Source organism: Artibeus jamaicensis, unplaced genomic scaffold (genome assembly GCF_021234435.1).
Source record: "Artibeus jamaicensis isolate MK-2021 breed Jamaican fruit bat unplaced genomic scaffold, CSHL_Jam_final scaffold_474, whole genome shotgun sequence".
Lineage (NCBI taxonomy): Eukaryota > Metazoa > Chordata > Mammalia > Chiroptera > Phyllostomidae > Artibeus > Artibeus jamaicensis.
Genome location: NW_026522046.1, coordinates 19,730,505 through 19,755,926, shown reverse-complemented (window position 1 = coordinate 19,755,926; position 25,422 = coordinate 19,730,505). Strand labels below are relative to the sequence as shown.

Below are 25,422 nucleotides of genomic sequence, written 5' to 3'. Positions count from 1 at the left end.
AGCCAAACATCTGAGTCAGTATCAGCCGTGTCATTTAAAGGCACACAAGAGAACGGCTTGGAAAACGGAGTAGCTCCCTTGGCCCTACTTGTATTGCCTGGAAGTCAGGCTGGAGGCACAGAAGAGTAATGCAGCTCTCTGTCCCTGCTAGTGTTGCACTTGATACCGATCTGGAGCCCTGTCCCATCATTTTCCCCTTTACAAGCAGTACATTCATTTATAAAAATGTGTACCTTGTTTACATTTTCCAGAGGAACCAGACTAGTCACCCACAGGTGTTTGAGCTTAGCGGCATCTGGAGTGATGGGAAGTGTTTCTTGCAGCTTTAAATTCTCTCCCCAGACTCCTAATAAGCCTTCTTTGCTGATGGTTAAATAACAACTTGAGCTTTTTAAGAAAATCACTTTTTGAATGGTGTCCTTGTGTTTTCCTGGGAGAAATTCAAGGTCCTTCCACTGGGGAACCACAGTCGCCTTTGCTCGCTCCTCATTCTCGTAGAGTGTTAACAGCAGAAATGAAGTCAACCTGTCCCAGTCAATGAAGCCATCTTGGGCAATATCCACTTTGTCAAAGAGTCTCCCATATTCCTCCTTTGTGCCCCAACCAACAATCTCTGTCATGCTCTGCATAAACTCTTCTCTGGACATACAAATGGTTTGACTTGCCTCTGGGGCCTAGAAATTAGGAGAAACACAAGACAACAGTGAAAGCATCATCAGTACCAGAGCATTGTGCTACACCACTAGGCTGATACAATCAGCAATTCTTTGAAGGTGCAAAGAAAAATGTCTTTTACTTATAACGGCATTAAAGTGAATGGGTGCTGAGGAGCAAATAATTCATGGGGCTACAAGCAGACATTCTCAATGACAAATGTCCTTCCAAGTGGAAGAGGGGGAGGCAGCAGAGTCAGAGATCTGATATGATGAGAGAAGCAGGGGTCAGAACCTTGCCAGGATCTGGGCCAAGGAAGGCAGGCTGCCTCTACAGGTTGAAAAAGGCAAAGCTTTTGATTCTTTGGAGCCTACAGAAGAAAAGCAAGTCTGACACCCCCCCCCCGCCCCACCCCACCCCCCGTACAACCTGTTTTGGAACTTTTGACCTCTGGAACTATGAGATAGTAAAGTCGTGCATTTTAAGCTACTGAATTCATGGTAATTTGCTATGACATCCATAAGAAATTAATACAGTGGTTTACAGAAAATTGGGTGAATCCCTGAAAAAAGTTAGCACCACCAGCACCAAATTATACAACAGTAGAAATTTAATCCAAGGGCAAGAAGTATATTTCTGTAAATATACACAAAGAACAGTGAACCCATAGACAGTTGATTTTTGTTATTCATCATATTTATGTTTTATAAAGTCTCTACAAACAATAAATCAGTAGGCACTCAGCCACTGCTACTAGAGGAAATACAAGGTTAGGTTTCTTTGCACAGTATTTTTATCAACTGATTAATTCATAATTTTGCTTTATGTGTGTTTCTGTTGAAAGACGCTTTATATAATGTATATTGTTAACTCATTAACATTGAATTCATGGCCAATAGCAGTATAGCTCATGAGTGAATGAAATCTATCAAACACGTGCATTTGCTCCATAAGGCACATCACAGTCTTCTTGCACTTAGAAACACTAGACAGCACTTTAGGACTACTTTTGGGTGCCATTGTAAAGAGTGAAATCACCAACAAAAAGCATAAAATAAAAATAAAAACCTTTGGCAATAAATAGACCACAAATAGGACACTTTTTTACAGTAAGAGAACAGAAATAAGAAGGCAAAGTATTATCTGGTTGGACCTCAGCCCAGAGTATGCACCTCACAAGGGTAATTTTTTTGCTACTCTGTGTATGTCTGTGAATGTTCATAAAATCACCTTAAGTACTGAACATAGAAGTACATATATCTTTGTAAATAAATATTTTCAAGTTTTTCGGTCGTATGCCCAGAAGAGGGATTGCTGAGTCATATGGTAATTCTATTCTTGACTTTTTGAGGAACTGCCATACTGTTTTCCATAGTGGCTGCAAATTTTAGCAAGTAAGCAAATTCACAAACACAGAATTCATGAATAATGAAACTCATCCATATTTCAAGAAAGTACATAACTTAATATTGACAGATTGTTTAGTTTGGCAAAATTCATGATGAGAAAAATCTACTTTTCCTATTATTTCAGAGCCAAAAAGTCAGTATTGAGACTTAGCTCTGGGACATAGCATATTACAGAGCAGGTCAAACAATCAAAGGTTTAATCCTGATTCCACCAGGAACCGGGGGAACTATTGAGAGTCTACAGCACTGATGGGTCAATTTCCACATCTATGAAATGAACATGGTGATATCAGCCACAGGAAATTTGTTATGAAGATTAACTGACATATCAATAGTTGCAGAAAAAAACAACAAAATTCAATACCAATTCATGATAAAAATTCTCAGTGAACTAAGAATAAAATAAGATTTCCTTAACTCGATAAAGAATATCTGCAAAAAAAAAAAACACAGTAAGCATAATGCTGAGAAACTTGAAACTTTTCTACTAAGATCAAGTAAGTACATGGCAAAAATGTCCCCTCTCATCATGGCTTTTCAGCAGCATCCTGGAAGCTCCACATCATGCCATAAGACAAAAACAAAGGAAATGAGAGGCATAAATATTGGGAAGGAAGGAACAAAACTGCATTTGTCCCCAGATGACATTATTGTCTATGCAGAAAGTCTGAAAGAACCGACAAACTCTTGGAACTAATAAGTGATTACGGAAAGGCTGTAGGGTACAAGGCTAATATACAAAACTTAAGGGCTTTCCTATGCACCAACAATAAATGCAATTTGAAATTAAAACCATAATACCATTTATTTTAGCAGCCACAAAAGTGCAATACTTTTATATAAATCTAAAAAAATACATATGTACAAGATCTATACAAGTAAATCTACAAACCTTTGGTTAATGAAATTAAGAACTAAATAAATCAGAGATTGTTCATGTTCAAGAACAGGAAGACTCAAAATAATCCAAAGATTTTCTACAATCCCAAATTGCAGAAAGTTATTTTGTGGAGTTATCCACAAAAATAACTGATAACTGTATAAAGTTCTCAGTTTCATATAAAAAAGCTGATTATAAAGTTTATATGGATGGGCAAAAGACCTGGGTAAGCTAACAAAATATTGAAGGACAAGAATAAAGGTGGAGGACTGACTCTACCCAATTTCTAGACTTACCATAAAGTTCTAGTAGGCAAAACAGTGTGGTATTGGTGTAAGAACAGACAAATATACCAATGGAACAGAATAAAGAACATAGAAATTAACCCACATAAATATAGTCAACTGATCTTTGACAAAGGAGGAGATACAATGATGAAAAGATAATATTTTCAACAAATGCTGCTGTGATAACTGAACAGCCACATGATTTTTTAAAAAATGAATCTGGATACAGATCTTATGCCCTTTACAAAAATTAACTCAAAATGGATCACAAATCTCAATATAAAATGGAAAACAATAAAACTCCTAGAAGATAACATAGAGACAAACCTGAATAATCTTGATTTTGGTGATTACTTTTTAGATGGGCTATACTAAAAGGCATGAATAATGAAAGAAAGAATTTATGATCTGGACTTCATTAAATTTAAAAACTTCTGTAAAATATAATGTCAAGAGAATAAGAAGAGAAGCATAGACTTAGAGAAAACATTGAAAAGATACCTCTGATAAAGAACTTCTCCAAAATGTACAAAGAAATCTTAAAATTCAACAATAAGAAAACAAACAACCCAATTAACAATGGGCCAAATATCTTCTCAGCAAAGATATACAGATGGCACATTAGCATATTAAAAGACAGAGAACTGCAAATTTTTTTTAAAAGTGAAATATCACCACACACCTAGTAGAATGGCCAAAATCTGGAATGATGAAAACACCAAATGCTGGCAAAAATGTAGGGCAGTAAGAACTCTCATACATCGCAGGTGGGAATGCAAAATGGTACAGACACTTTGGTGGTTTCTTACAAAACTTATGAATCCAGCAATTGACCCACATAAATCCATTTATCACACTACTCGGTGTTTACCCAAGGGAGCTGAACACTTATGTTCACACAGACATAAGTGTGGACATAATTATTCGTAGCAGCCAAGATGTCCTTCAGTGGGTGAGTTGATAAATAAACAGTGCTATCAGGTCATGAAAAGATACGGAGGAAATTTAAATGGGTATTGCTAAGTGAAAGAAGCCAGTCTGAAAATGTTTCATACTATATGATCGGGGGTTGCCCTGGAATTAGAGGAGTGGGGGAAGCAGCAGTAGGCAGAACACAGAGCATTTTCAAGGCAGTGAAACTATTCTATGAGATACCGTAACGATGGATACATGTCATTACATGTTTGTCCAAATTCATAGAACATACAACTCTGTGAAAGAACCCTAATGTAAACTGTGGGCTTTGGGTGTCTGTGTAGATTCATCAAGTGTAACAATTGCATTACTCTGCAGGGAGATGTTGATAATGAGGAAGGTTATGCATGTTTCTGGTCAGGGATATAGGTGTAATCTCTGTATTTTCTCCTTAATTTTGCTGTGAACCTACAACTCCTCAAAAAATGTAAAGTCTTAATACAAAAACGTTGAACTGAGATGCTATGTGTGCAAGAACTATATAATCAAGTATTTAATAGAAGTTAATCTTGGTTTTTAATTAAATTAATTTCCTGAGAAATAATTGGTGTCTAGCCCTTTGAACTACTCAGAAGTCCATAATTCTTATCTTTCTTCAATTATTTTTAGTTTAACAAGCTTAGATAGAAATTTTCAGTGACCCAGATTTTAAGTATAGAGAAAGAAATCTGATCCTAAAAACACTCCATTTAAGCCACAACTGCAAACTGTTTGTGAAAGCTAAGTCATGTTGATCTTTTATTTTAAATTATTTCATCAATCAACCCCTCACATCTAGGTCAGTATCCCATTAATTTAATAAAATACATTTTAAAACTCAATCTCAGAGTATTTTCTTCCTATGAACTAATAATTTATTTCTACTTCTAAGGACAAAAAATGGTTCTGACGAATATCAAAACATCCTTTCTTATTTATTGGAACATGAAATTGGAACTAGACTACAAAAAAGAATAAGACAAATGTTCTTCCCCGAAGTAAGTTAAACAACGAACTTCATATTTGCTGCATATGGAGAATGCCCATGTGCACAGGGAAGACGCGATGAATACTCTCAACACATCTGATGGACAAGCACAGCTGTCTGCCCTGACTGTCCACTCAGGAGCTCTTGTCATTTTAGGTGTGAACGTAAAACCATGATTTTGCCATACCTTGGGTTAAAGTGCAAGAATTTGCCTTTACCCAAAAATCCTAACTTATTCAAGAATCATTATTCCTTGACTGATAAGTATGTGCTTTATGTTTATTAATTCTATTATATGTTGTTTTAATAAATTCATTAAATGTAGAATTAAAGTAGGTGATCTTTTACATGAGCTTTAAAACACAAATGCAATAACTTTTACCATAGAGTTAATTTTTATTTGTCCGTGGCTCCCATTTATGTTCTGGGACTAGAAGTACTTCATTCATTCTGTTATGTGATATACATGCACACACACATATATATCACATTCTGTGGTAAGGAGACTGTGGTTGTTCAGCCTCAGTTATTACACTTCTAAATAGGGATCATAATCAATAGCTCTCAGGGCTGTTATCAGGATTAGTTAATAAGTCAATGTACATATACCACATCAGATCATTTATTGTGTGTATAGCATATTTATACTCAATAAAGGTTAATTCCCTACTAAGTGTTTTAAAAGAATAAAACCATAAACTAAGCCATCATGACAGCAATGAATCTTTCCTGGGGATTGAGATCGTTGATTTGTTGATGTGTGTGCTTTTGTGTGTATGTGCGCAAGGCCTCCAGAATTGTATGTATTGTTGGCAAAAAGGCTCCTTTGTTTATTTTGCATGATGGCTCTTGTAGTGTTTAGTGGTCTTTAATTTCATTCTGAACAATTTTGTTAGATTGTATTGTGACAGCTGTCATGTCAGGGTGCATTAAAAAAAAACATCAAAATTGGTGAATTTTATGTAGCCATTTTAATACTGAAGATGAAAGAAGATAAGCAACATTTTCTGGCATATTATGCCTTATTATACTGAAATGTTTAAAAAAAAGCATTTCTGGGTATGGAGAAAGTGCTATGACTGATCAAATGTGTTGAAAGTGGTTTGTGAAGACTTGTGCTGGAGATTTCTCTCTGGACGATGCTCCACAGTCAAGTAGACCAGTTGAAGTCAATAGCAATCAAATCAAAACATTAATTGAGAACAATAAACATTATACCATGCAGGAGATAACTGACATACTCAAAATATTCAAATCAATAAAGCTACTGGTGAAAATAAAAAAATGTGTCTTTTATTATATGGAAAAAGACCATGAGAACTTTTTGACCAACCCAATAATTACTAATTTCAATAAACTTACCCTACCTGTTGCGTCCAGGGTGGGTAGGTGCTCCCTAGGTGGTTCTGAGATACTTCTCAGTGGGTCAGGAGAATAAGTGTAGGACACTCTGCAACAGGATTATGTGAAGCCCTATTTCCATCATGATTACCAGTTGCTAGTCTTTGGCATAACACGAAACAGAAACCGTGTACACAGTGTTTCAGCTGCTTTTGCTCAAAGGCACAAATACAGACTATCTTAAGCGAGTCTAGTGAAAGTAAAGTGCACCTGTTCCCAGAAACTTCAGCCATTTCATCTGTGTAAGACCAAATCTCCGTGGTCACAGCTTCCACCTTGTCTTGAGCCACTGGTACTGCTACGCTGGGAACTGTAGGTGAGCCAGAGCTCGGTCTTAAACTTTTTGGAAAAAGGTTACTCCACAGAAAGAAAGAGAAAATAGTCCTTCAATCTAAAAATAAGTTCAAACACACTATGATTTAGTTGCTACAAACTCTCGATCTGTAATTAGATTCATTCACCAGTGGCAACATAATTTATCTTTGTGTAATCTTTGGATATATATATATATGTATATGTATATATATACACACACACACATATATATTTGTATGTATACACACATATAAATACATAAATATGCATAGATACATACACATACATATATACTTACATATTTAAATTAGTGCTAATTCAGGTACCATCTGGTTTTATGCCTTTGTGACATGACACCCCGGGGCCACAGTGTCTTAGGCTCCAATAAGATGATCTGTACATGAGGCCATCCTTACATTAAATAATTCTATTAAAATAGTTACTGTTGTTGACAATCTATCCACATGAAGATAAATTCACAAGCATATATTTAGTATAATTAGGGAAGTATTAATAATTTAGGAAATTTTATTTCATTATAAAACATAGACCACAAAAGAATTAATTCTCGGCCCCTTCAACTGAAATTTTAAGTAATATGGCTTTAATAGGATTTTCTTCCAATTTGTTCTAATTTGATGTATACCTAGCAAATAAAAACTACCTAACCATGTTTAAAAGTATACCTTTCACTCCTGTTAGTGACGATTTGCTGTCTGGGCTTTTTGAGGTAAAATTTAGTACCTCTGTGTCTCTTAGAACTCATTTTCTGATAAAATGAAAAGTGTATGATCCATTAGAAAACATATTCTCACTCAGCCCTTCCTGAGATAATGCTTTTAAACTTTTTTTTATGTCTTTTAACTATTGAGTAAGAAAATAGTGAGTTATTTTCTCCAATTTTTATGGCAAGAACAGTAATATACTCAGAATGCCTCATTGATTATCTCAGTAGGCACAGTGTTGGACCTTTAGAAAAGTTTCCTGTTTTCCGAAATCCCTGTCAAAGAATATTCTAAAAATCATTTCCATCTTCCTGGAAAGGTTTTTCTGCAGCCACAATCAGTTCTAGTGAACTGCCTATCTGTTTTTTATAAAAAATGAACTCTATAAAATTCTGTTCAGCTTCTGAGCTTTGTAAGATCTGGATTTCACTGTAACAGGAAAAGGGAGCACTGAGCTAAGTGCAGACCTTCCAAACTCTACCCAAAGTAAGAAATGTGACAGCCCTTTTCTCTGTAAGAAGAGACCATGTGCTTTCAATTAGCAATGTGTGAGCCCATGCACTCTAAAAATTATTTGTTTTTGCCCAAAATAATCTGTTTTTACTATAGAAAACACAAGATGTAGATCAGCCGACAATTAAAATTCTCCATGATGCCATCAGCCTTTCAGATTTTTTCTAAGGCGGAAATAGAGTATTTGTGTGTTATTTACCAAATGGTGTCATGATATACCTATCTTTGATTGCTGCTCTTCCAGTTTCTGTCATGTCATGAAGCTATGCCTTGTACAATATATACTGGTTTTTATCATCATTTTTAATGGCTGCACAATATTCTACAAAGAAGGCATATTATTTATAAACACCTATTGTCTTTGTTCCCAATTCTTATCCGTTTTATATAAATAACCCTAAGACAAACATCCCCGCACATATAACTTTGCTCAACTGTCCAATTATTTCCTGAGGAAAATTTACAAGAAGCAGAATTGCTGAGTCAAAGAATTCCCACGTTCTTAAAGCTTTCGATATAGCTTGCCAAATGCTCCTCTGGAGATGGTTGAACACATTTCCATTTCCATCAACAAAGTATGAGATCGACTATCTTGCTCCAAATCTCACCAAGTTGTGGTATTCTCATTCTTCATAAGACTCATCCGTTGGTCACTAAAAAATAGTTCTAGTGGAAGCCATACTTCTTGACATACTTCTTGGTAAAACAGAGCAATGCATTCCCAAAGCAGCAATTCTTTCAAAAAGCCTGATAACTCTTAGAAATGCTGTTTATGTTTTTCCCCTTTAACTTTTTCCTGTGACAATATTTTATAATGAAATGAGGAAAGAAAAAGTTTCTTCATTTCTCCTATTCTGTAAATAAGGACTTGCCCGAAACAAGAATACAGGTCCCAGTTAAAAACTATGGAGAGAGCACACTTCAATTTGATCCGGAATCTGGGTATTCTCTCCTCTGTCAAAACTGACCATGTGTCTGCATATCATTGACCAAAGGATCCCTGCCTTTATCCATTGATTGCTATTTTCTCCCAGATCTTGAAAAACAATCTGTTCGTTAATAAATGTGCATTGACTGTGTACACCACACATGCTGGCATAAGGTACATTTATTTATTCATCTACTAAATGAACATATATTAAGTGTCTGCCCCATGTCAAACTCTATTCTAAACACTCAGCACCAGCTTTGAACAAGACAGATATGGTCTATGTCCTTCCAATACTTAGACTTCAGTGGGGAGGGTGGGTGTGCTGGTCACAATGATTCTAGGTACCAAAAGTAATAAAAGATCCCAAGAATCACATTAATTATGTTTTTCTTCCAATTTCAAACAGAATCTAGACTTTAAACATGTCAAAACATCTCACAAACAGAAATCCTGTACGGCCCAGAAACCTTCCCTTAGTTTGAATGCTTCTTGTTTTCTACTTTTCCTTCGGGTCCTTAGAATTGTGCAATGTTTCTTTTTTCTACATGAAAAATAGTTTCTAATAGGATCTCAGAATCTTGTTTTGCCCAGAACCTGCTAGTTTTATCAAGCACTTCACCATAAACAACATTTTCTTCTGCCAAACATTTGACATGATTTTTGGGTAATGTTTCGTGACAGCTGAATTAGTATGCACTATCAAAATGCATTCTTTCCCTTATCTCTGTAATAAAATTTAAAATTAACATGCTGCTCTCTCATGCTTCATCCTGTTGCATTTGCCTCAATTTCTCTTGGTTACAAACCATATTGGTTATGAATATGTATTAGGGTTTGCTGTCAAACCCTGTGAACATCTTCTGGAGCAGATTAGATATGTTATTTCAAAACAAAGGCATCAGTTTACATCAGCCCCTGCAATTTTCACTTACCACTGAACATTCATGAGAGACTGAATGACAGAATAGGAGAAACTGGTCCACCAGCCAAGTTTTGTGTTGCTCCTTTTTCTTGCTTCAATAGATTTTAGTTGGTTTTCATTTTCATTTACATTATGATATCAATGATTCAAAAGCTCACCAATCTAAATGGAGTTTAAACTTTGTGACTAACGAAGACACAGACCTTGAAATCCTTATACTGAATTTAAGGTTTGGAACTAAACTTTTCTAAACTGAAATATTAAAAGTTAGATTTCCTATCAACTGGTAAATTAGAATTGAATTGCTTCTGCAGGAGAAACAAGTTAATAAATCTACCTTTCACTTTTAAACAAAGATAATCATAATCCCCAAGATATGTAATTGTCCATATCATTTTTCTCAAACTATGGAAATTTTCAGGTCTCTGCTTCAGACCTAAATGATGTTTATTACCATCATCTGTTTTGTCTAAGCAGGAAACTTGGGCCATACGCCTGACCAGAGAAATAGGACAGCCAAGAGACAATTGAGCTTCACTGAGCTTCATTGAGCTTCTTTGGTAATACCACTACAGAAGGATAAACATACACCGTTTTTAAAAACAATTTAAGTTGTTTTTAAATATTTTTAAAAACAATTGTGCATTGGTTGGAAACCATAAATGAGGTCAAAGAATTTCATGCATCTACAGATTCATGCATTTCAGAGCTAGAAGAAAGTTGAGAGAATCTATCCCAAACCCTTCATTTAAAAAGAAAATACTGAAGCCCAGAGAGTTAAAAAGACTTCCCAGGTCACACAGCTCACTGTTGACAGAACTAGGCCTACAAACAATGATCTCCAGTCCCTAATCACTTTTATTATACCACCAATATGTTGATCTCAGCAAACCCTGATTATCTCTAGTATAACATGTTCATCAACAATCCAGAAACACGTGAGGTTAGAATTTGTATACCCAAATAATGTCATGCAGTTTTGATAAAAGATATTTACCGAGAACCATAACACTTTGTGATGATATACTTAAAATTTACATATGAGCCCTGGCTGGCGTAGCTCAGTGGATTGAGCGCGGGCCTGTGAACTAGAGTATCGGGGTTCGATTCCCAGTCAGGGCACGTGCCTGGGTTGCAGGCCAGTTCCCAGCAGGGGACTCATGAGAGGCAACCACACATTGATGTTTCTCTCCCACTCTTTCTCCTTCCCTTCCCCTCTCTCGAAAAATAAATAAATAAAAATTTTTTAAAAATTTACATATGAAGTCTAAAATCAATAAAGCATGAATAAACTAAAAAGTCAAAAAGATTTCAAACCAGGTTGTAGAAGAATATCCTTTCATCTAAATGATCATTTCTTTCTCACCCTTGCATCATTCTCAAACCAACTCTCCAACACTTCAGCTAATCTCTGGCCATCATACTCATTCCTGTGACCTCTCATCCTTCCATCCCAGGTGTCAAGAAAAACCCTAGCTGAGCACTGACAAAGATCAGACAGATGCAGAATGGTATCACTATAATAAAATGCACACTCTCCAACCTCAAAATGTTCCTCTAAACTACTAGGAACCCTTCCAAGTTTCTTGCTGATCTCTTAGTCTTATTCTCCACATTCTTCAAACTTCTAATAGAGAAATTTAACTTGTAATTCACAGAAATGAAGGAAAAGAAAGAAGAGGATGAGAGGAAGAAGAGGGCAAGAAAGAAATGTCAACCAGATGGGAACTTTCTCAAATATCTGCATGATAGATTGACTTGCATCCTTTCCTTCCTGTGACAACAGAACTGCTCCTCTCATCTGGATACCTCCTTCCAGTGCCTCAAAGCATCTCTTCAATCATCCCCTTCCTGCTCTCTATTGACTCCTTTGCATCAGCATTTAAACACAGTTGAGTCACTTGAATCATTAACCTTCTTTCTTCAACACTACCATATACTTTTAGCTAGTGCTTTTCCTTCTCATCCTTTCAAACAGCCATCTTGAAGGAATCAGGTTCACACATTGTCTCAATTTGCTCACCTCCAACTTTCTTTTTTCCCACTGCAATATAGCTTCTTTTCTTCCCCTCCACTGAAACTGCTCTTACCAAAAAGACCAAACACCAGTAGTGGTATTTGTCAGTGGATTCATGCCAGTTCTTATAAGATGAAAAATGTGCCAAGTTAATGTTGGTTACAAACAGCTTGGAGAAAATTTCCTGAGATTCCTATTTAGTTGAAAAGTGAAACCAGAGAAATGTGTAAGACATCAATCAAAGAAGAAAAAGGTTCAAGCTGCTGTAAATGAGAAGAATTTGATTATTTGTTTGTATTGCTTTGGTTTCATTGTTTTATTAGACAGAGAAAGAAAGAAGAGTGGCAGAAAAGGGAGGTGAGCAGGGTGGGTGACAGCATGATGGTAGAGAGTGACGTGGCAATAAAGAGCCATTTGGAAAGTTCCAAAGGCAATAAAGCTAAAATAACTTAAAATTAAATACTTATATTTCTCTTACTCTTTTTACAAGCCAAGTAGTATGTGATTTATTTATCCATTCATTTATTGATAAATAATTTGGTTGTTTTAAATTATCTATTTGATTGACAATATTAAAAATATTCTTATGCAAATATATTTTCTGCATATCATAAGTTATTTAGAACAGTTTGTAGAATCGGAATTGTTGCTTCTGAAAGTATACTTTTGGAGCTCTGGCCAAGATGGTGGCATAAATAAATGTGCTACACCAATCTTTCCATAACCACATCAGAATTACAAATACACTAGAGAAAAAGCATAATTCAGAACCACTTGAAATCTAGCTGACAGAAATCCTACAACTAAGGATATAAAGAAGCCACATCAAGACTAGTAAAAGAGGTGGAGATGTAGAACAAGCTCGTTTCTTACCCACACGTGGCAGATAAAAATTGGGAAGCATATCTTGTCTGCAGAGGTCCCTTCTGAGGATCGAGGGGTCCCAGCCCCACTGCAAGCCCCCAAGTCCAGGGTTCCAGTGTTGCTAAGAGAAGTCCCCATAACTCCAGTCTGTGAAAACCAGTGGAGATTGTGGCTGAGCGAGACGGAGTATCCTGGAGACCCAGGCAGTTCCTCCTAAAGGACCCCTGCATGTACTTACTTACTCTCCCTCTGAGCTCTAGCATTGGGGCACCACCTCAAAATGCATCAGGATATATGGGGAGGAGCTGAATTGTCTGGCATCATGGTGAGAACTAAAGGAACAGCTTTCTCCCAGACAGAAGCACTGGCAGAGGCCATTGTTCTTTTTCTGAGCCCTCCCTCAGAGACCTGGAAGGTAGGAGCCATATCTGAGTCTTCACAAACCTAGCTAACACTGTTCACCCAACCCTGGCGATTCCATGAGACCCTGCTCCACCGAACTTTTGGGCCCACCTAGATGTTTCCAGTGGCTTTTCGATAGGAATGGTCTGTCTTGACTCGTGCTTCAGACTTTCCTAAAAGCTCTCAAACAGGCAGTATCTCATTATAGTGTGCCCTGTACCTCTCACTAAGTAGCCCCAGGCCTGGAACTAGCATCAGCCAGCCTTAGTTCACAGCTTGGCCTATTCAGGCATCTCTAAGCCCAGCACTTTTTACATGGGCAGGACATGGGCGATGGCCGACCTTAGACTGCACCTCTTGGGAGGCTCCATGGCCACCTCACAAGCAACACACTCAATGGGAGGATTCAGTGGGCACCAGAGCCCTGCTGCAGTTGGTCCTGCTCCACAGAGTGGGCCCTACATTGTTTATCCTCCATGGTACTTGCAGCCAGTCCTTGTAGTCTATGAGCCTGGGGATAAATTTCTCCCACTGACCTGGCAACAGTAATTAAAACTCAACTACAAGAGAAGGATGAACACAGCCCAAGGAGGTGGGGGACAAACCTGAAGTACCTGGCTCAGGTGATCAGGGAGACTGTGCCTTTGGACCCTATAGAACACCTGCTACATAAGCTCTTTCTATCAAGCCCAAGAGACATTGATGTTCTATCTAATACAAAAAAAAAAAAACCAACACAGGGAGACATCCAGAAAGAGCAGACAAAGAAACATGTCCCAAAGGAAAAAATAGAACAAAATTCCAGAAAAAAAAACTAAACAAAATGAGGACAACCAATCTACCAGATACACAGTTCAAAACCCTGGTTATAAAGATGCTCAATAAACTTAGGAGCAGAGTAGATGTACTTAGTAAGGATTTCAACACAGAGATAAAATATACAAAATGAGAGTAGAAATGTCTAAAAGAACCAGTCAGAAATAAAGAAAACACTCACTAAAATGAAGAATACATTACAGGAAAACAACAGTTGAGCAGATGAAGTAGAGGATCAAATCAGAGATTTGGAAGATAAGAAATAAAAAAATCAGAACAGCAAAAAAATACAAAAGTAAATGAGAATAGTATAAGGAGTCTCTGGAACAATTTTGAGTATACCAACATTCTCATCATGTGCGTGCCAGAAGAATATGAGAGAAAGCAAGGAATTAAAAATCTATGTGAAAAAATAATTGCAGAAAACTTCCCCAACTTGGGAAAGTAAGCACAGAGAGTCCTAAACAAGATGAACCCAAAGAGGGCTACTCTAAGACACAACATTGTTAAATAGTCAAAGATTAAAGAAAAAAAAAAGACACTCTTACAATAAAAGCAGCAAGGGAAAAATAGTTATCTATAAGGCAGCTCCCATAAGACAGTTAGCTGATTTCTCAGCAGAAGTTTTGTAGTCCAGAGGAGACTGTCAAGAAATACTCAAAGTTATGGAAAGTAAAGAAATACAACAGATCACTCTACCCATCAAAGCCATCATTTAGAATTGAAGGGCAGATAAAAAGTTTCCCATACAAGAAAAGGCTAAAGGAGTTCACCATCACCAAACAAGTATTACAAGAAATGTTAAAGGGTCTTTTTTAAGATGGGAGGGGGTTGCAGGGTAGGTGAAAAAGATGATGGGATTAAGAAGTACAAAGTGGTAGTTACAGAATAATCATAAGGGTATAAAGTGAAGCATAGTCAATAATGTAATAACAGTGTATGGTGTCACATGAGTACTAGATTTATCAAGGTGGTGAGTTATATAATGTCTATTCACTGGGTGTACACCTGAAACTAATATAATATTGTATGTCAACTGTAATTAAAAAAAGATGATTTACAGTAAAAAATTATACTTTTGATAGATTTTACATTTTATATATTCTGGAAAACTATCTATAAAAAAGATTTGATAATTTACAGTCTTAGTAATAGTACTCATTTCCTTGATTCTTTGCCAATAGTAAATATGATTGGTCTTTTTAATCTTTGCCAAGTTGATGAATAAAAGAGGATGTCTGCTGTTTTTTATTAGAGTTTCAAGTCTAATTCTTAATGAGGTTGCGTATCTTGTCACGTGATTAGCACCTCTTTGTGCGGTACTTCTTGAATGCATAAAAATGATAATATATAAACATAATATGTCATTAAGCTATATGTGATATATATATGTGCATATATGGATAGAAATGAATAAAAATACATTGAGAAATGTAGTGTTAAGAGTAGTTATCCAGGCAATGCAGTGATTGTGGGTTGACTATAGTCATAAGGGAATTTCGTGTGTTACTTGGACTTTTTTACAGTGAGAATAATGTATTCCAACTTTTTAAAATAATAAAGTGACTTAAATAAATAGACATCATAAAAATGGATTAAATTGTATATGACTGGCTACAGCTTCTTTTCCTCTTTGCTTGCTTCTCATCCAGCTACTTCCAGTAAATAACCCTGCTTCTCTGTTGCATCAACTTCAATAGTTTCTCTACCTCCTTGAAGGAGTTTCTGAAGATCTGGTCTTAGACACTCTGCAATCTCCTCCAGCTATCTCTCCTGCACCCCTGGTCTCCACCCTCAGAGATCTATGGATCTCACACCAACACCTCCCTGCCTGCCTAACCCTTCAACTTGGCTTTAAATAAATAATGGCATTGAACTTAATCAAAACATGTGCAATTACAGCAACAAAAAGAACATACAAGAACCTCTTAGAAGAGAAAATAGACACATAGTAAGGTGCTAATGCAGCCTGCGGAGTGAGACAAGGCTTTCCTGAGAGAGTGGTATTTAAATATGAAGGGTGAGTAGGTGTTAGCTAGGAAATACCATTAAAGCTTTCCAATGACTAAATTATGAGCAGCATGACTAAAACAATTTGGGTACTGTTAGACTAGCTTGAAAGAAAGTATTTTCTGTTATCTCTGGGGCCAAGAATCAGCTTGGCCTCCAGGCTCCAAGGCATGAGAAGTCTGATATGTTTCCAGGGGGATGGAGGTGCTTCTTGGCCATATACATGTGGCCAGAAGTGAGGAAGTGGAAAAAGTTAGCAGGATTCCATGAGAAGGATCCAAAGCAGCATTGTCCAAAAGGACTTTCTGCAGTAATGGAAATATTCTATAATCTGTCCTGTCCACTGTGGTAGCTACTAGTCACATGTGGCTATTGAGTACTTGAAATGTGGATGGTGTTTTTGAGGAACTGAATGTTTTATCTTATTGAATTCTTATTTTATCTTAATTTAATTTAAATAGCCACATATGGTTTGTGGCCACCATATTGGGCATTGCAGATCTACAGCAAAAACAATGTGAAACGTGGTTTCAAATATGTTGAGAGTTAAGGAAGGACGCATGCACACATGGAATACCAAGGAGTAGGGGAAAGTAGTGGACCTGGTAGTCCTTATTAGAGAATGGTGTTACCAAGAGAGTCAGCAGTTAATGAAAGTCATATCATAAAATGGTGCTAAGACATGATAAAGAAATAAAAGACCCCAGGAACTTGTGCCTAAGCAAGCATGACTCAGAGTCTCAGGAAAGAGTTAGAAATAATTAAGAGAGAATTCAGAGGTTTCCTATTTTTAGTAACAGAGTTGGTGGGGTCTTGTGTCATCACTGGGTATGCTGTATTTGATGATATATAAGGATGTGAAATCAAAATGATACAAGGTACAGTTCTTTGGGGGTTTTGCTGGTGGTGGTGTTTGTTTTTTAATTCTCAGGAAATTTGAAAAAGTAGGCTTTGGTCTACTGAGCATCTTTGCTTTTCTTCTCTCTCCTTTATAACAAGATTCCTAGTTGCCTTCTCTGCTCCAGATCTGGCTGAAGCTCAAGGTTAAAACATTTGTTTACCAAAAGCACTCCATCAGCCTCTCTGATCCGAATTAATTTTTATAGGCACCTGTTCCAAAAGCACACAGAGAAATTGAAAAAGGCATGAAGCTGTTAGAACTTGTCAAAGACTTCAACACAAAGGCCAAGCGTGGAGGAATGCCAATTTTTCATGTGTGTTGACACACAACTTCACTTACTGTGTTTTGGTGATGACATCATTTGCTAACCTCACCCATAAATTCTAGCAAGTGAGACAAAATCACCAAAAGTCCTCTGTCATTTCCACCTGTGCCAGCTGCAGTGGTATTGGATTTATCTTCACAGTATTATATGATGATGAGGAGGGGGACCTGCAGAGCCCCACTGATTTTCTGCTGCCATCAAAAAGGGTTTTTTTCATTCCACTAAGGGAGTCGGGGCAAGATGTGTTCTACCTGCTGCCTTTGTTCAGCAGGTGATGAATTGACTGAGGCTGTTGAATGCACTCCGCAGTACATAAACAGAGTTATAAATTCAACGTCCCTGTTTACCTTCTCACAAGTCTTCATTGAGATGCCTTTAGAAAGAAAAATAGAATTTAAAAAGCAATGGGTTATTCCTATCTGTTCCTTTTATTCTTCCATTCTTTCTCTGCATTGATTTTATTGTAGGAACTGCTGATTATTAGTCGATTACACATTTGTTCCAAGTTACAAAGACACAGTGCTGTGCTATTAACTTAACACACTCGTTTTGCTCATGAAATCCTTATCCTATTCCTTAGAGCAACATCCCAGATAGAAGATGTCTTGCAGCCAGTGGGAGCCATGCCATATAATGGGCTGGCAAGTGGACAATCTACCCCCTGAGTCCTGGCTCTGTCTGCCCCATTGTAATTCCATTAAATATATTTGAGCTTCATTCTCCTTATGCATAAATGGGAAATAAAAATGTCTGCCCTGCCTACATTCCAGGTTTGTGAAAGGATCAAATAACAAAATAGTTACAGAAGTGATTGGTAAAATTGTACCGTACTTGGAAGATATTAAATTTATACTTATTATTGCACCTCCACTAATTTCCAGAAAGACTTTTAGTTCAGTTACAACAGAAGGTTCATAGGCATTTGGGCCATTAAAGCAAAGCTAAAAGAACAAGAGTCATATATGAAAATAGCAGATAATTGTTCCAGAAAAATCTATGTTAAGAATAGTTCTATCATTTGAACACTAAATTTGGCTTTCAACTTCTTGGCAGCTAAAGCAGAACACAAAACACCATTAGGCACATGACTCTCCCTGATTTACAAAATGAAGCATGTTGTTTTATTAGGAGAGATGAAATTTTTCCTGCCATTAGACTCTAAAAATTGTGGGTGAAATCACTTTCTGGGCACAGACCTGTCTACATGCTGCAGTTGGAATGCCAGCCTGGCCCACAAAACCTCTGCCTACTTGCCCCTTCAGGCTTTTCTCCCCACACTCACTTGAAACATGGCAAGTGTGAAGGGAGACATTAGAACGAGCTTAGGCACCTGAATCCCTACTTGGAGCTGCCCACCAATTAGAAATATCCACATTCTACTTCATATGAGAGAAAAATAATCCAGCCTTATGTTTGAGCTATTTTACAGTTTACATACTCTATAAAAATTAAGGTTTTCTAATTTGGAAAGTTGTTGGATAACATAATATACAGAATTTGGGGGAGTTTTGCTTCACAAATTTGCACATCATTCTTGCACATGTCCATGCTAACTTTCTGTGTATCGTTCCAATTTTAGTCAATGTGCTGCCAAAGCATGCATCAGAGTTTTTAACTATCATTTTTATCTAATCTTTTTAAAATTTTTATGGGCTGTCTCATATTTTGTCATAGAGGAGTAAAATCTAACAGCTCTAAAGAAAGAGAATGAAACAAGGACAGGTGGTTTCATTTCTGTGTTTCCTGCGGCAGACAGGAAAGAAGCAGGAGAGGAGAATCGTTGTAGAACATGAGACAAGTCCAGGAGGTCCTGTCCATTCGGGTAAATTGACGGTGAACATACAATGGGTGATGAAAAGACAGAAAGAGGACTGTTCTTTAATACATTGGGAGGAGTCCTAAGAGTGTAGAAACAAAGACAAATAATGGAAAGGTAGAAAAGCTCTAAATCTGGTTTTCCTGATTCCCTTAGAGTCTGCTCTGCCCGGTGGGGCATCAGAGCCCTCGGCTTTGACCTGTTGGAGCAAAGAAGCATCGTCAATCAGCCTGGGTATAAGATCTGTCTGCAGCCTTCTCAGGAATTTTATAAAGACAATCAAGCATCATACATACTGTGGATTTATTCATTTTATTTTACCTCAAGCACAGTTCTCAGATCTGCACAACTGCCTCCTGGACTTCTCTGGTCTTGTTAGGTCAAGTGTGTTTGTTTAGATTCCATTCACCACCCCTCCCCACCCCCGGACAGTTCGTTCTGAGAACACTTCCTAAACATCTCTGGGAACTTCCTGCTTGGCCTTACTATGCCTTTCCCACCCTGAACTGTTTTTGGCCCTTCCTCCTTTGCATATAAATGCCCCACTGTTTACACACAATTTAGGAGATTTCATATGTAGCTATTTAAATCTCAAGATTTAGCAGGACTTGGACAAATGAGAGCATGGAGTAGATAGGACAGGGCCAGCCTTTAGCTCTGGACCATCACCTGGGCCAAAACAGATGCCCCAGGAGGTGATATAGACACAGTTGCTAACAGAGGTAGGTCAAGACCCAATCTGGTGAGTCTAGCAGTGCAGGGAAACTATGGTCCCAGGTCAACAGGCAGCAGGGCATCCTGGAGCAAAGAACGTCCTGCCAGGTGAGGCCAACGATAGTGAGGAATTATGAAAAAGAAATACTCAAAACACCTCCACAGCCAGATTTGAGGAAGAAACTCAATCTGTATATGTCAGGCTTCAGTGAAACTTCTCCAACATTCCATTTCCCTTGACCCATAATTTCTACTTCTCAGCATGCCTATAAAACCAGCAAACCACAGCCATCCTTTTGTACACAATAGCTGAATTTTGAAGTACCTAAGAACGTGAGAAATATGGTTGACACCAAAATCATGTGAATACCCAGAGACTACGTCATTTCTCTGAGCATCAGCAGTGCTACGAGAAAGTTCAAGGAACTGCCATTTTTACAGTTCTATTCCTTCGCTTCAAGCTGACATATGGCTTTTTGGATACCATCACTTGAAAGAAAGTGAAAGTCACAAGTTATTTTTCTAGTACTTCTATCCAAGTATCTTTTTTGTTCTAAAGAAGAGGATCAAAGCACCAATGAAAATGTTCTGAATGTTAATAAGGTAAGAGATAGAAAATGATGTTCTTGTTCTCTTCTGTGCCAATCCATGTCTTTGCAAATCTTATTACCCCCACTTCCTACTGCAACTAACACGAATGTAGAATCACAGTTGTGTCGTGGAGGTCTAACTGCCTTTAGGAAACATATGCTTTAGAATCAAGACTGTAGAGACTATGGGGTTCCCTCTACTCAGGGAACATGTGATACCTGTTAATGAGCACTTGCTCTTTCAAGCCTTCTCCAGACAATATCTAATCTAATCCTCCCAACAACCCCATTACCTCCATGTTAGAAATAAAGAAAACTGAGCCCCAAGGAGGTTAAGTGATTTGCAGTCACATTATAAGTGACAAAACTGGAATTCAAACGCTAAGTGATTGTGCCTCATTTGTGACTCATATAACAAACATAATAAGCATTACTGACTTTGCTCCTAAATGATCCTGCTAAGATTGATAAGGTATGTGAAATATTATTTGGAAATACGTGTGAAACATTTGCTACACAATTGAAAGGCCCAATTTCCCATTTGTTTAATTAAGCATCACTCTCGCTATTAAAGGAGATCTAATGTCTGACAACTTCAGACCCAAACAAGGAAATGTCATATAAAAAATAAAATGAGAGATAAAGAATCTAGTGTCAGAATCCTGGCATTTCTAAGATCGTGTCTTCAGTGACTGGGTTACAAATCACTGCCTTTACAGTGCTGGGTTGCGTAACAGCTGCCAAGGGCAATTTCTCCTCATACGGGTGCATCTCGACCTGTAGCCTGTGACTTAGTGCTCATGAAAGATGGACGAGACTCCACTGAGACTGCCCTGTGTGTCGCTCTTGTCTAGGTGTTCATGCTGCGTTTGGAAACCAGGTTGGCTCAAGGGCTAGCATTGAGTCCTGCTTGCCCATTGGCCATTGAATGATCCCATTCTGTGTGTGTTGAGTCTACTAAAAATGACCAGACTTCCTTAAAAAAAAAACCTGCAAAGTTTAATTTTTTTGTAAAAAAAAAAACAACCCTGTCATTAGATTCGCTGTGTTCATGCAGGTTCTGGACTGTAATCTCTTCTCCTACCACTAACATGTGCTTTTCCAACTGGTAATTTCAAAATGAGTGGTCTGGTCTTTGACATGTTTAAAGTTAAAAAAGAAAAATAAATCTTGAGATTGATTTGACCAGTTTTCCTTGGGTTTACTCCAGATAACAAATAATTTGAAAAGAACACCCACTCCCAACATTCCAAAGCAGTTTTATTCTCTAACATAATGACGGTATCAGGCTGACTCTCCTGATGGCCCCAAGCACCCAAAAACACTCTGCGTTCTTAGCACCAGAGAAAAACTGCCATGTTTCTGTTCATTCCAGAGTCAAAATTGTTATAATCTGCTCTTACGTTTTTCTGGATGTCCTGTCAAAATGTTTGCTCTGTCTATTAAAATATGTGAAATTCACTTAGGTCATCGAACATGAACAGCCCTGAAATCTTTCAGACAAATGGACTGGGTGAATAGCAAACACATGAAGATGGGAATGAGGAACATGCAGGGCAAAGCATGTCTTTGCTACTAAGTACAGTAGATTCTACCATAAAGAAATGATTGATAGCACTGGGACATTAATTTATCAACACAGGTAAAATCTAACTTGTATGACACACAGTATAACAATTTTTCAGTGGTTAGCAGGGTTTTTTTTTGGATAGCTAAAGATAAAAAGTTGTTCCAATTACAGGATAATGTAATTGTTATATTTCATCATACTATGTTCATTTCAAGGTGATATTTCAAAATATGGTATGTCTGTTTCCAATTACTATGGACATTCCCAAGTACCCTGGAGGACTTGTAGAAGCTCTGAGATCATATTTTGGTAAACATCATGAAGCAGAAAGAATTGGAGCCCACGCCTACCTAAATTCCACAGCCCAGAAAAGCACTTCTTCCTCTATGCATGAGGAACTAAAATTCAGTTTAATGCATGCTTTTTATGGTGCATAGCTGCAGAATTCCAAACTAATTAACTGAGAGAGACAAAAAAGTACTCACTTGTAATTAAAATTCCTAAGGTTCAGTTTATATGTAAAACCAAAATGAAAACTTTAAATTGTGTTTTCTCTGGCATTGCTCCAATATTTAGAAAAAGAGTGGGACGCTTGTCCTTTGCACGGGATCTCCAGATCATGAAGCATCAGAACCAGCTTCAAAAAGGAGCTGTGTCATTTGGGTAAGGCCGAGAGAATGTTTGCAAACTGGAAGTTCATACTTACACTTCCAGAGGTCTTCGGCATAACTTTTGCCTTTCTAAAAACGTGTTGATGTCTATTAAGAATTTTTTCCAAGAATTAATCTTCCTTCCTCTGTGGTAATGGTGTTCAAGGAGCAGCGCTTGCATACTAAATAATATAATTTGGCTGGAAGAATGGAGATAGAAAGCTACTGTGATGTTGAATGCTAGCCTGACCAATTCTTTTCAATTCCCTGTTTTGTTTTGTTTTGTTGTTTGTTTTGTTTCTAAGAGTAATACCTGCCCTCACTGGTGTGGCTCAGTGGATTGAGCTGTCAGCCTGAGAATCGCAAGTTAGGTCACTCATTTGATCTCCAGAAAGGGCACATGCCTGGGTTGTGGGCCAGGTACCCAGTTGGGGCTATAAGGCAACCAATCAACATTTCTATTCTTCTTTTTCTCCCTCCCTTTCCCTCTTTCTAAAAATAAACAGAGCCTTTAAAAATGAATAATACCTTTATATTCTATTAATTTATTTTTTATTTAAGTATAGTAGGTATATAATCTTATATCGGTTATATTAGTTTTAGGTGTACAATATAGGAATTTGATTGCCTAATGATGATTGCCTTATAATGATTGCCACACTAAATTTGGTAATCATCTGTCACCATGAAACTTATTTTTAACCATTCAATATATAAGCAATTTTAAGAGGAAAGTCTGTTTCATCCTAGTCTCCTTTGTTAACAACTCAAAACTTCCAGCAAATAAAATTAATGCTTACCTCAAAAGCCCTCTGTATTTTGACAAAGTCACCCACACCGAGTTGGTTTTCAAGCAGAGCTGTGCTGTGGTCTTCACCTTCGGTTCTCTCTGGCCCAGGCCGCGACCCCTTGTCCAACTCAAGTGCAGTGCTCTGGAAATTCATAATGGCTCCACGCCTTTTCAACAGCTCTCGACAAGGTCTACACTTACTTTTTTTCCCTCAACAGGTGTCTTTGAAAAGAAACCCAATTTAGAAATAGATTTCCAAATAAAAGTACATTTCAAGGCTTACAACAAGGAGGCACAATGTTCAAGCTGAGAGGTAGAGAGTGAAAACCCTCAGCCCCCACACTTCCTTCACTCCATGGTTTACTTTCAAAGTCTGCAGTCCAATCCTTTTGAAACACCACCACTTTATACCCTGTTGAACCTGACTTGGTTAAACATGGGTAAAGCTTCCCCCATGTTTATAGCAACTGACACAGGGTGCAGTTTCTAATCTTCATTTCAAATGCATTAGAAAAGCAACGTCTCAAAACCTCTTTGGCTAACCTTGTTTCTATTAACATGTTGAGGTTTGAAACTCCATTTTCTTGTCTGGAGACACTAGATGAGGCAGCTGCAAGGTTTCCATCGCAGGGAAGGGCTCCCTTCTGAAAAACGCCTTGGCAGCGACGTGGAGTGGTTTGCTTCATCTGTTCCCGCTGCTTTTGTGTGTTTCCTGGCAACCAGCATAGAGCCAACTACAACTTTCCTCTTCTCCTCCCTCTCTACCCCCAACTAATGACTGACCTGAAGGTTTGAATATATGATATACATACATACTGATGGTGTTTTTGAAAAGACAATTCAGTCCATTTTTCATTAAATTTCACCGTTGTGTTATTTAAAAACAGCTGTTAGAAATATATTGTTATGAAGCATGTCATGTATTGTGAAATGATATGATTAGCCAAAGAAAAGAGCGTGACATTCAGAAATTGTATGTTTTGCACAGAGGAAATGTTTTTTCCTTATTTAATAAGAACCCATTCCTCATATTCTCTTTGTCTTAGTTTTTATGTATTTAAAATGAGGTGGGGATGGTTTAAAAAGGCTCTCAATTCACTGAAAATATGAGGGAAACATAATATGATAAACTTTATGATGAAACTATAGCACCATCACTGTTTCAGCTACTGTGAATGAAAAGGAGGGGAAAAAAGAAAAGTTGGCATTTTTTGAGTATGTACCAGGTGCCAGGCCCGACAGGAAACACTTGGTCCTCCTTACTTTGTTTAAGCTTCACCATCACCCTCCAGGCAGATAAGATCCTGTCCCCACTGTGCAGAGGAAGGCCCCAGGGTCAGGAAGGTGTGGAATGTAGCAGCTCCCTCTCTGACAGCCTGAACTCCAGGCAACATCCTCTCTGCACCTGATTTTCTCTCTGTAAACTGAGAAGTCGTCACTAGATATCCCTTAGGTCCCTTTCACGCTGTCGTCCTGGGAGCCGTTGTGCACAAGGCGCATGGTGATACGCAGCACATTTCCTACATCACAGAGGAGGAAGCGTCCCACACACATTCCTACACCAGTTTCAGAAAAATCAATGAAATTTCATTTATGAGTTCATTAATTCATCTCTCTGTCCCTAGCTTACTTATTAAAAAACCTACTCTATATCAAGTCCCAACTGCTTGCTGTTTACCGTGCTGTGTTGAGAAGGATTCTGAAGGCTTAGCTAGGTTCAGAGGCAAAGAGTGGCTTTATAGATTGTAGATGTTTATCACAGGCACAGAGGGGTGTATTGACCACAAGTTTCTCTTTTGGAGTTTAACCCTTCATGTAAGTTAGGAAACCATTTTTAAGCCTAATATTATAAATTCCTCTAAGCTATCTCACATAAGAATCAAACTTGTCCGATACCACTCTAACTTATAAATTAATAATAGCTTAGATCAGCTGAATGTGTCTCATAAATGTTTGCAAAATGTTTTATAGTGGTGTT

At 37.6% G+C, this 25,422-nt stretch overlaps 1 protein-coding gene and 1 non-coding gene across 2 annotated transcripts in view; both read right to left on the bottom strand.

Moving 5' to 3' along the window:
• WDR49 (WD repeat domain 49) overlaps window positions 1–23,598 on the bottom strand; it is a gene marked incomplete at its 3' end in the record, with an annotated part of 124,783 nt that extends 101,185 nt beyond the window's left edge. Inside the window, exons 1-2 of the mRNA XM_053657731.1 lie at window positions 23,455–23,598; window positions 234–674 (exon numbers count right to left, since the gene is read on the bottom strand). Of these exons, the coding sequence (XP_053513706.1) occupies window positions 234–674; window positions 23,455–23,598 (585 nt within the window). The remainder of the gene's footprint in view (window positions 1–233; window positions 675–23,454) is intronic.
• LOC119062494 (U6 spliceosomal RNA) lies at window positions 18,807–18,913 on the bottom strand. Its single transcript, XR_005084987.2, has one exon. It is a non-coding gene; the product is annotated as a U6 spliceosomal RNA (small nuclear RNA).
• Window positions 23,599–25,422: the final 1,824 nt, after the last annotated feature.